Source organism: Balaenoptera physalus, assembly GCF_965194825.1.
Source record: "Balaenoptera physalus genome assembly, chromosome: 2".
Taxonomy (NCBI): domain Eukaryota; kingdom Metazoa; phylum Chordata; class Mammalia; order Artiodactyla; family Balaenopteridae; genus Balaenoptera; species Balaenoptera physalus.
The window spans coordinates 59,855,383-59,868,104 of NC_138883.1; the positions used below are offsets into that span (position 1 = coordinate 59,855,383).

Here is a 12,722-nt window from a genome sequence, read left to right on the forward strand (position 1 = left end):
CCTTTCTAGCTGCTCCTCCGTCTCCTCGGTGGGCTCCACTACTCCTTAGCGGCGGTCTCCTCAGAGTTCCACCCTCAGCCCTACTCTCTTCTCATTCTTGCCTTGAGAAATCTCATCCACTCCTACAGCTTTAATTTGATGTATATCACTACAGACTTCCAGACGTATAATTCAGATCTAGATATTTCCCCCAGGACTTCAGAGCTTGAAATGCCTACTTGAATAGTCATGCAGGTGTATCACAGGTGCAGCTAAGTCTGTAAGTTCAAAATGTAACTTATAATCTTTCCTGTCATATGTTCTGCTGCTCCTTGTTCCTTGTCTCAGAACTAGGAATGGTCCAAGTGCCACAGCCAAGAACCTGAGCATCAGCCAAGACTCCTCCTCCTCCCTCACTGCCACATGCCTTCAATCTTAAGTCCTCCCAGTTCTATTTTTTCTGTGCCTGTTCACATCTATCTGCTCTGCTAAGTCACCACCATCAACCCTGCAGACTTGTCACAGTCCCCTAAAAAGTTACCCTCCTTCCAATCTTTAACCGCACCCTCCAATCGATTCCCCATAATGTAACCAGAGCAATTTCTCTAAAATGCAGATCTGATCTGATTATTTCTGTTTAAAACCCTTTAATGTGGTCCTATTATCCTGCAAATAAGACCAATATTTCTGAACAGGTTTGCAGGTCCTTGAAAACTTTATGCACTGCTAACCTCTTCACTACTTGTTTCAATATTCCCTGAAGTGCACCTTCCACTCCATGTTGCAGCCAAAATTTAAGAGGCACTCTTAATTCTAAGTCTTTAAAGATGCTATTCTCTCCTCCCAAAACATTATCAACATCATTTTGGCCCAGCTAATTTCTCCTTTAATTCTCAGCTTATATGTCACTTCCTCCAAAAAGATTTTCTTGACAATCCCACATTCAAAATACCACCACCTAGGGCTTCCCTGGTGGCGCAGTGGTTGAGAATCCGCCTGCCAATGCAGGGCACACAGGTTCGATCCCTGGTCTGGGAAGATCCCACATGCCGCGGAGCAACTAAGCCCGTGCGCCACAACTACTGAGCCTGTGCTCTAGAGCCCGTGAGCCACAACTACTGAGCCCGCATGCCACAACTACTGAAGCCCACACTCCTAGAGCCCGTGCTCTGCAACGAGAAGCCACCGCAATGAGAAGCCCGCGCACTGCAACAAAAAGTAGCCCCCGCTCGCCGCAACTAGAGAAAAGCCCGCACGCAGCAGCGAAGACCCAACACAGCCAAAAAATAAATTAAATAAATAAATTTATAAAAAAACAACCAAAAATAACCCCAAAATACCACCACCTCTCATCTGCGTTAGTGGCTAGTGGCCCGTATGCTCCCATAACATTTTGCACTCATTACTTTTGTCACTATATACTGCAACTGCCTACAGACCTTACTAGACCTCAAGGTATAAGGAATGCTGACCTATTCACCACAGAAATACAGCAGATACCACACAGTGCCTATCATACAGTAAGCGTTCTATAGATATTTAGTGCATCAATGGCAGGGTTGATGCACTAAGCTGATCCACTACCCTCTCATTTCAGTATAGGGATCAAGACAATGCCTCTGGAGTCAGACAGACATGGGATCAAATCCTGGCTCTAATATCTCCTACCTGAGACCGTGAGCACCTTTTAGAGCTTTGGTTTCTACATCTGTAAAATCAGGATAATAGCATCTACTTTATAGGTTCATTGTGAAGATTAAATGAGATAATTCATTTCATTCAATAAACATTTACAGAGCACTAGTGCTAAGTTAATGTGTCAAGCTATCTCTCACCACTCTCCTTCATGTAAATACCATAAACTGATAAACCAATAATATATTACATATATAGAAATTTTTCTATTTACAAAATACTTCCACACACATTAACTCATTTAACCCTCATAAGATCTTGTATCAGGGGATTAATAGCTCAGTTTTACAGCCATTCTCCAACAATAATTCATGCTCTTTTGTTTTTGCTTATACTGTTCACTATTACTAGCACAGACCCTTACCTCTTAACTAATTTTTCAAATTCCCTCAAAAGCAGCTCAAATGCCACCTCCTTCATGGAGTTTTCCTTTATCCTTCAACTATATGGGAGCTCTCCCTTTCTGTGAACATAACATATTCTCTCATGGGACTTACTATTCTGACCAGTATTAGTTAAGCACATATATTTGTCCTTCTCTCCTATTTAATTATTAGCTTCTTACAGCTAAAAACTATACTTTACTGTAATTATATTATCTACCATGTCATGCAGGGTACCTTCCAAACAGGAAGCACTTTAAAATTATTTGCTAAATTGGATACTGTTCTATCACAAAAAAAAATGGACATGTGAAAAATTTTAAATAGCATTAGTTTAGAAACAGATGTTCAATCATACATGTACTTTCATTCCATTAAGCTTGAATTAATGGGCGAAAATAATTTCAAAAGCCAAACAGTTAGAAATAATTAACTTAATTATAATAACAGAAAAACAGGTCACAGGTCTGCTTTTTTGCTTTATTATTCAGAGAAGAATGAGTTTCTAAAATAATACATGTTTCAACTGGATAACCCCCCTCCCCTAAAATATATACCTTTTCCTGAAGAAACCTTTAACTCATAAATTTTAACTTTCTACTTACTTTTAATCTTTTTATTTCCTTAATGTTATATACTTCTAATAGATACACTGGATATATATATTTCCCAACTTCAATGGGTTGCTATGAAGTGGTTTAAGAAAAAGAGCCCATGACAAACAGTTGATTGCTCAGTAAAATTTAAATCTACCTAAGCATGAAAGGTTTAAACAAGGTAATTGATTAACCCATCAACAGAGTATGCACTCAAATTATTTTTCTGGTAGACTGTAACATATCCATTAACACCAGCCTAATTTCCCTAATTACTAAACAGGATATATGTCAGTGGACTGGAAAAACTAGAAATTAATCACAGAACACAGTAAAATTTACCATCTTGGGTTCATATAGTAAACTCATTACAGTGGTGCCCAAACCAACCACCAACATATGTGCAGACGCCATGGATGTGTACAAAATAACAAGAAACATAAAACTAGGAAGTTCTCAGGAAAGAGACTGTGGCCTTAAGAGCTAAGCAGAGATCACAATTATATTAGTCCTTTATGCAGCTTCCAGTTCTTTAGTATGCCACCATTATTAAAAAACACATACACACAAGTATTTCTTACCCGTTTTATCCAAAGACGACACATTAAAACTTCTGAGTTCTGCTGGTCCAGAAAGTCTACCAGAATTAGAATAAAATCTGTCTTGCCTTTGTGGAGGAAGAACTGGATCAGGATACGGTTGGCCTAGAAAACACGTTTTTAAAATATCTTCATTAAGATAAAAATAAATCGAGTTTCCTTAAGTTTAATATAATGGATGTAGATATTTTTCTTGCTTTCTAAAAGACTGACACAGGGACTTCCCTGGTGGTGTAATGGTTAAGAATCTGCCTGCCAATGCCTGGGACACGGGTTTGAGCCCTGGTCCGGGAAGATCCCACATGCCGCGGAGCAACTAAGCCCGTGAGCCACAACTACTGAGCCCACGTGCCACAACTACTGAAGCCTGCACGCCTAGAGCCCATGCTGCGCAACAAGAGAAGCCACAGCAATGAGAAGGCCACGCACCGCAACAAAGAGTAGCCCCCACTCGCTGCAACTAGAGAAAGCCAGCGCGCAGCAACAAGGACCCAACGCAGCCAAAAATAAATAAATAAATAAAATAAAAGACTGACATATATTCTTGGTAGATAACAGTAGACAATTTTAGGAAAATTGCACACTTTACTAAAGGCAATAACTTTGCTTTTGTAGTAAACACAAGTATAATGCTACCCTGGAGTTTGATAGTTTCCATTACTACGTGTAAATTAGAATATATGAATAGAATTTAGTTACATATATTAACTTTCAATTTTAGTAACAGTGGAAGGAAGCAGATACATCAATATATCAAAAAAGGCTTTGAGGAGCTAGCTACTAGCAAAGAAAGAAAAAGCAGAATATGCTGTAAACGTAGCAAGAAATTTAGCAGAACTGACAAGGATAAAAGAAATGGCCACCAAAGCAGAAAGAGTATCACTGAGGTCATCAAGTAATCAAATTTTCAGTAACTTCAACATTTTGGAATTTAGCATCCCTCCAAAACTAAAGGGAAAGATCTCTGACTCAAAAGAGGAATGGAAGGTTCACAATACTCAGATTAAGGATATCTGGAGAGACACAAATTTAGGCACAGACTCTGACTGAGGTGCTTCTACAGCCAGCCTCCTTTGTCATTTATGATGACAAAATGGTAATAACTCATGGGTCTTTGTGGAACTCATCATTCTTGAAAAAATATAGGTAGTCTATCTCATCTCTGATAGGTGATGGTAGACTTCGATAGATTAAGTAGGCATTTGCCAATCTCCAAAAATATGGCGAAGGACAAAGGGGATAAACTGTGTGACTCTCCCCCATCCTAACAGATACAGACAAATGGCCTCAAACTACCTTCCATGACTGTCTCAGGCTGTGGTTCATAATGTGAACTCCATACAATGTTGGATATGTCACTTGTCATCTGACTCAGCCACATGGGACCTTATTGACACATCTTTCTCACACAAAGCCAAGGATACCACCTGGCAACAACTAGAGTCAATGAAGAGAATTATATTTAATGAGCTCTCAAGGGTCAAGGGATGTGACTTAGAAGAGGAAGATCCGGATAGTCTTGAAGGCTCATTTCCTCCCCCTTTCAGAGCTGTCTCAATGGTCTGAATGAATTAGCCCAGTGGAAGAAAAGGCCAATACCAACCACTGAGATCTAAACTGAGTTTTCCCTTTCTGCTTTAAACATGGGATTAATTAAATGGCAGAGCTGGGCAAGGGAATAAGGATAAGATGGGGAAACCTGAAAACTTCCCAACTCTTTCTCAATCAGCTCTCAAGATACCATATCATTATTTTGCTTCTAAAATATATCTCCACAATATCAATAACCTCAGAAATACAAAATTTTGCTACAAGTATTCTATTTTATCAATCATATGTCCACATTGCCCTCCTCTGGGATAATTAAATCTACCAGCTCCTATTATGTGCCAGGCATTAGTGATACAAAGTTGGTTTTGATACAGTCTGTGCCCTTATGGTGACAGAAACAAATAAAAACAAATAAATTAATGCCTTAAATAAAAGGGCATACAAATAATATGAGAGATGGCCTATCTAATTCTGATTGGAGGAGTCAGAAATGATATCACAGAGGAGGTAAAGCTTGCCCTGAAAGAAAAATAAGGAAGGATGAACAAGTAAACAATGGTTTTCTGGTCAAATTCAAATACACATATACATGTATATGTACATGTACATACACACACACACACACACACACACACACACACACAATGTAATAAGATAAAACTATGTAGAAAGCATATGACCAAAGACTAAAATACAAATAAGGACATGAATGGTTCCCTTCTTCTTTGCCTTCTTACCTTTGTTTCCTACCACCCTTCTAAGAAAAGAGATGATTGAAAAGAAATAATGGGAGAAGGAAAAGAATCAGGGAAAAAATGAATAAAAGAGTGGGAAGGAATGTACAGTGCATTGTGAAGCAATTTCGTAAACTAAAAATTAGAATAACATTCAAGATGTCTAGTTTAAACAAAAGTATTATTCATCTCTTTTCATTCCAAAACAAATCTTGAATTGCAATAGTTCCTTGGGTAACTATTTAATAATTTGGGGGTCTATCACATAACAAGAACATCAGCACGGTTGAGAAGAGAATTATAAAGATGGATAAAGGGTTTGAATTTTTTTTTAATTCAATACTGTTTGCTAATCAAGTACAATAAGCATCTTCACATAGAATGTGAAGAAATAGTTTAACCTAATGATTAGGGAATTTAAAAGAAATGGAAAGCAAAATTTCCAGGAAGTAGTTGATAAAAGCATTGATATTGGTAGGTTATGGCTCTGGAATAAAGAGACCGATGGTATAGAGAAAATGTCTAAGAAACAGACCTATGCAAATATGGACATTTAAGATAAAAGTGATATTTCAAATTGATAAACCAATATACAGTATTAAAACAACTGTCTATCCAATGGGGAAAAAAATAACTCTCCAACTAAACATTAAAACAAAAATAAAATCCAGACTAAAGGCTTAAAAATCAAAACAAAATTTTAAATTTTTAGAAGAAAACAGAGAATATTTTTCTTATCTAAAGATAAGTCTTAAAGAAAACAAAAATTCCATAAAAATAAATTAACTTACCTATAACAAAATTTGAAAACTTTTGTTTTTTGATGTATAACAATAACATACATAATAATAAACTAAGAAAATATTTGCAAAATATAAAAGATTAGTATCCAAAGGATACTAAGAATTCCTATGAAGCAAGAGGGAAATGGATCAGGCAATTTACAGGAGGAAATACAAATGATCAATAAACATGAAAAGGGGCTCAAGCTTACTAATAATAAAAGAACTACAAAAAATAAAGAAAGAAAAATGAGAAAACTTTTAACTCATGTGGCTGGAAATATTCAAAAAAGTTTTACATCAGGTATTGAAGAAATAGCTACTCTCAAATTCTTCACACATAACTACTCTTGAGGACAAAGGGCAACATCTATTAAAACCGAAACTACGCATATCTCACTTCCCAGCAATTTCATTAACTGGACTCATCTCTAAAGAACACATGTGTAAAAAAAAAAAAGTGTTAATTGCAGCAATGTTAGTAATGGTGAAACACTGGAAACACCCTAAATGTTCATCAGAGGAGACTGGATAAGACTGGATAAATATATTGTGTTATATTCATATATTTATTTATACAGCAATTAAAATAATAAACTTTATATTAAAATGGAAAGAATTCAAGAATATATGCTGATAAAAACTTGATAAAATAGAAAAATACTTTTAAAAAAATCATATATAGACTGTAAGTTTACACACATTAAACTCATGAGTGGTTGCCTCTGGGAAAGAAGGAACATAAGGACCTTCGGAAAGGAAACAGAATAGACTTCAACTGATATAGTGTGCTATTTATTTTTATGTTTTATGTACCCATTCTCTCCCTCCCTCTCTCTCTCACACACACACACAGCTACACATATATATATATGAAACAAATATTAATATGTAAATTCTGGGAGGTGATATACAGTATTTTGCTATATTATCTATGTTTTTGTTTCTTAATCTGTAAAATGGGAATAACACTCTTAAAGTTCTTAGAATGATTAATATAAAGCACTTAACATAACATCTGGCACAAAGGAAGTACCCCAAAGTAGCTGTAATGATAAATTAAATTTTTTATGATTATAAACTATATTAAAAAATAGTATTTAGTCTCTTTCAAATCTAGGACCATAAGCTTCAAGTAGATATTCAACATTGCCCTGTAACCACACCACATTTCACTGACATTTAATCAGCTTCACTCTCCTAAATGGCTACTGTGTACCTTTTTCTCCCTCCAAATCTCTGACAATCCCCTCCTCTCCTATCCCAACTTAATTATCTTGCATATCAAGAAACTTGATGCAGGAACTTCCCTGGTGGCACAGAGGTTAAGAATCCGCCTGCCAATGCAGGGGACACGGGTTCAATCCCTGGACCAGGAAGATACCACATGCCGCAGAGCAACTAAGCCCGTACGCCACAACTACTGTGCTCGCGTGTCACAACTACTGAAGCCTAATGCAGCTAGAGCCTGTGCTCCGCAACAAGAGAAGCCACTGCAATGAGAAGCCCGCGCACCACAACAAACAGTAGCCCCACTGGCCGCAACTAGAGAAAGCCCGCACACAACAATGAAGACCCAATGCAGCCAAAAATTAATTAATTAATTAATTTATTTATTTTAAAAAAAGTACAAGGAGGGGAAGTGACATAATTCACCTTTAATGCATATCTCTCTACATTAAGTAGCACAAGATCTGCTGAGAATTAAGATTCTCATTCTTCTCTATTACTTCTCTATTCCTAGAAAAGGAGGCTGTGAGGCTAGATAGAGGAACAGAAGGACACTGAAGTCAGAGCACTGAAAGATCAAGAGGGGCACTGAGAGGTCAAGAATACCAAAGAGTGAAAAAATGATAAAAACTGAAACTTTGTTTCATTACAGTGTCTGTGGTTTTCTTACTTTTTTTTTTAACTTAAAATTCTAACACAATATTTACATGAACTTAGACACAATTACTATCTTTCTTGTTAGATTCATTAATGTATTACTCTGATTAATACCTGCACTACAAATTATTTGTAGATATAATTCTCAAGAATCAGTTAAAAGACTAAAAGCCAAGAATCCTGCAGATTCATACCCTGACAGTCAAAAAGCTATCGTTTAAATTCTAGCATTACTTTTCTTATTGGAATTATTTGTTACTAGTATTGTTGAAACATAGTTATTAATTACAGTTTATAAAAAGCATAAAAGAGGGCTTCCCTGGTGGTGCAGTGGTTGAGAATCTGCCTGCCCATGCAGGGGACACGGGTTCGAGCCCTGGTCTGGGAAGATCCCACATGCCGCGGAGCAACTGGGCCCGTGAGCCACAACTACTGAGACTCGCGTCTGGAGCTTGTGCTCTGCAACAAGAGAGGCCGCGATAGTGAGAGGCCCGCTCACCGCAATGAAGAGTGGCCCCCACTTGCCGCTACTAGAGAAAGCCCTCGCACAGAAACGAAGACCCAACACAGCCAAAAAAAAAAGTAGTCAGGGAAGCATGCAGTCCCACAAGCTGTTGGCTTCTTCAAAAAAAAGCCTAAGAATATTTTAATATGCATGCCTCTTAAAATGTATTAGTAACTACTAAATATGGGAGTTAAGAGATCATATTTTAAGACTTTCTAAAAACTTGCTTAAATTATTACTCTTCAAGATTGCTTACTATGCACAGCTTTGTAAATAAGAGCAAGTACAAAGAAAACAAGGCAATTACTTAAGTAGAACTAAACAGAAAAATCATATATTCCTTTCTTCCAAAAGGTAATATTAAAATCTAAGAAATTATGTTACCCAAATATATTTTTTAAAAGATAGTTATATAATAAGTGAAAACACATTATAAAAGTATAATCCCTCTGGGTAGACTGCATTCATGACCTCAATTCTTTACCCTTCCTTGTATCCTTGTTCTTAAGAGGTAGAATATATATCCTGCCCAATGGTTCCAAATTCTGTCACGTGACTTACTTTGCCAATCAAATGTTAGCTACTGTGATTCAAAGAGAGGCTTTAAAAAGCACTTTCATGTGTTTGCTTTTCTACTCCTGAACTTCAACAGGATGAGAACCTCACAGAATAAAGTTCCACTTCTTACAGAATGAAACACTGAGCAAGGCAAGTCACACTGATTAAATTTTTGTTGCAGTTCAATATTTATCAAGAATTTATAATGGGCTTGTTATTTCCAGAACATTTTCCTGTTAAAATTCTAATTCTGATTACTTATGATATGTGAATATTAACAACTTATTTATATTATTCATCACGAACTTTTTTTCTGCGATAATTGTAAAGATTTCTATCTAAATTCGTAAGATGAATAAAAATAATTGGAAAACTGTCCCTTAATCTGAATGCTGGTTTATAGGTGTGCTCAAATTGTGAAATAATCATCAGGTTATATGCTTAAAAACACCTGCACTTTACTATATGTGTATTGTATCCAGATAAGAAGGGTTTTTTTTAACTTTTGATTTTAAAATAAAGATTCCCAGAGAGCTGCAAAAATAATACAGAAAGTTCCTGCATACCCTTTACCCAGTTTCCCCAAATGTATACATCTTTCACAACTATAGTGCAATATAATAACCAGGAAACTAACATTGGTCCTATGACTAACGTGTATAGTTCTTGCCATTTTATCCCATGTGTAGATTTGTGAAACCACCACCACACTCAAGATACAGAACTATTCCATTACCAAAAAGATCTCTCCATGCTACCCTTTAGTCACATCTACTCTCCTCCCTCTTCCATCCGTAACTCATGGCATCCACTAATCTGTTTTCTAGTTCTATGATTTTGTCATTTCAAGGATGTTATATACATGAAATCATATAATATGTGACCTTCTGAGATTTTTTGTTTAGTCAACATAATGCCCTTGAGATCTATTCAAATTATTGCATGTATCAATAGTTCATTTCTAGTTTGATTCCACCATGGTCAGATAACACACTACATGATTTCAATTCTTTTAAATTTGTTAAGGTTTGTTTCATGGCACAGGATATGATCAATCTTGGGAAATGTTCCCTTGGGGCTTGAAAAGCATGTCTATTCTGATGATGATTTATGTAATTCATAGTATTTTTGAGGATTTTTTTGGTGGTTGCTCTAGGTATTAACATAACTTATCACTGCTTACTGGTGTCAACATTTACCAATTTGATTAAATTGTAGCTTGACCTAGAACAGGAAGTCTCCCAATAAGAAGTTTTTAAGAACTGAAAAATGTGTGTTCATCAATTAGGTTTAGAAAAGAATGCTGTAAATAGCCTTTGGTTTTACTAACATTGTATATTAGAATACGTTATTTGGTCTACCAACTAGATTGAACATTATCTAACAAATCTCAACATTAACCATTAATACCTAACTAAATTTTCTATTACTCAGATAAACAGATTACACAGATCACTCAGTTCATCTCTCTCACTGTATATAAGGACTGAGGTCCAAAGAGATAAAACAAGTTTCAAAACACATAAAAAGATTAAAAAGAGTGAAGATTAGAAACCAAATTTCTTAATTTCCAGTCCAAATACTTTTTCACCTGAACCATTCTTGTTCTACAACATGCACTCTAAGTTATAAACACATAAAAGAATGTTAAATGAACATATACATTACACTACAGAATTTTGGAAGAAAAGATGATTAAAACCTATATTGGCCTATTAAAAGATTGATTTGCAGCTAAAAATAGTGAAAATAAAATGTTGATTACTTGAAGAAACTAGATCTATACTGTTAACAAAACCTTTAAGTAATAAAAATATCTGAAATATAATATACAGGAAAAAGACAAGTTAGAGTATATCTTTTTTGACTATATAAGGGAAGAACATTCCCCCCACCCCAAAGTATTTAACAGTGCAAAAACAAATGATTCCTTGGAATTATAGAATCATTTAAAATTATTTCTGCTTACTCATCTTAAGTAAAGAAAAAATTTTTTAATTTCGGCCAGGTACTAACATGTTAAGGGAATATATGAATTTTACAAAGTACACTTAATAGGACTAAATTACAGAGAATCTGAAACTACAGAATCCACATCCTTCAGAAATTTAGTTATTCTCATTGTCATTATTTTTTAACACAAGTGTTTTAAACTAAAATATTTTAAAATTTAAGAAAAATCTTAAAGACACAATTATTACTGGAAAGCAGGACTCTTCATGAGTCCTGATAATTCAACATAATATAAAATGTAGGTAGGGGGAGATTACTTTAGATTATTGCCATCTCTTGTTTTATGCAAGTCCACATTTTAGAGCTGAGAAAACAGTGACAGGTAAAATGAAAAACTCAAGATTATACAAAAAATTAACATCAGTGTTACAATAAAAACCTAGGTCTCCTCCTTCCTTATTCAGTGTTCTAATTTACCAATTAGCTAAGTGTAATACAAAATAAAAGAATCAACCCAGAAACCTGTTCAGTGACTGTTTAGATGAAATAGGGATGTACTTAGGGCAAACACAGAATATTTTTATAATTTTACTCTAGGTGAAAACAGGGCTAATAGCTAAATACATTTATCAGCATTGCTCCAATTCAAGTAGAATCTTAGGAGCCATTTAACCCCACTCATTCATAAAGTATAGGACAGTCTCTAAAATTCCTTTGCTCTTTCTGTAGAGCTATCCTATTTCATTAAGATTAGCACTGGCACAGGTGCCCCTGTGTTAAACCAAATGGATCAGTTACATTATTTGGAAATGCTCTCTGTCGAATGGATATATATCTCTTCTATGAAGACGTTAATTCAGAAGCTCACGATTTTGAATTTTCAGTTAGACTTTGAAAATAATGGATACCAGGTTCCACTTCTAGCATGGCAGATTCAGAAGCTCACGATTTTGAATTTTCAGTTAGACTTTGAAAATAATGGATACCAGGTTCCATTTCTAGCATGGCAGAGTAAGCTCATAACAGACTGACCCTCCTGCATATAATAAGTCCAGACAATTTACAAAAAATACTACCTGAAGTGTAGTTACTATAGAAAACAGTATCAAAGTTCCTCAAAAAATTAAAAATAGAACTACCATATGATCCAGGAATTCCACTTCTGGGTATTTATCCCCCAAAAAACCAAAAACACTAACTTGAAAAGATATCTGCATCCCCATATTCACTGCAGCATTATTTACAATAGCCAAGACATGGAAACAACCTAAGAATTCATCGATGGATGAATGGATAAAGAAAATGTATATACACATACAAACAATGGAATATTATTCAGCCATAAAAGAGAAGGAAATCCTGCCATATGTGAAAACATGAATGGACCTCAAGGGCATTACGCTACGTGAAATACAAATCCTGCATAATCACACTTATATGTGGAATCTGAAAAAACAAAAACCAAACTCATAGAAAAAGAGATTAGATTTGTGGTTACTG

The 12,722-nt window shown here is 35.5% G+C and overlaps 1 protein-coding gene across 19 annotated transcripts in view; it reads right to left on the reverse strand.

Annotated features, from left to right (window-relative positions):
- Positions 1 to 12,722, reverse strand: part of MIA2 (MIA SH3 domain ER export factor 2) — a 107,422-nt gene that overhangs the window by 4,149 nt on the left and 90,551 nt on the right. For all 19 annotated transcript variants that reach the window (XM_082452058.1, XM_082452059.1, XM_082452046.1 and 16 more), the window contains one exon: positions 3,235 to 3,357. In XM_082452058.1, the coding sequence (XP_082308184.1) occupies positions 3,235 to 3,357 (123 nt within the window). The remainder of the gene's footprint in view (positions 1 to 3,234; positions 3,358 to 12,722) is intronic.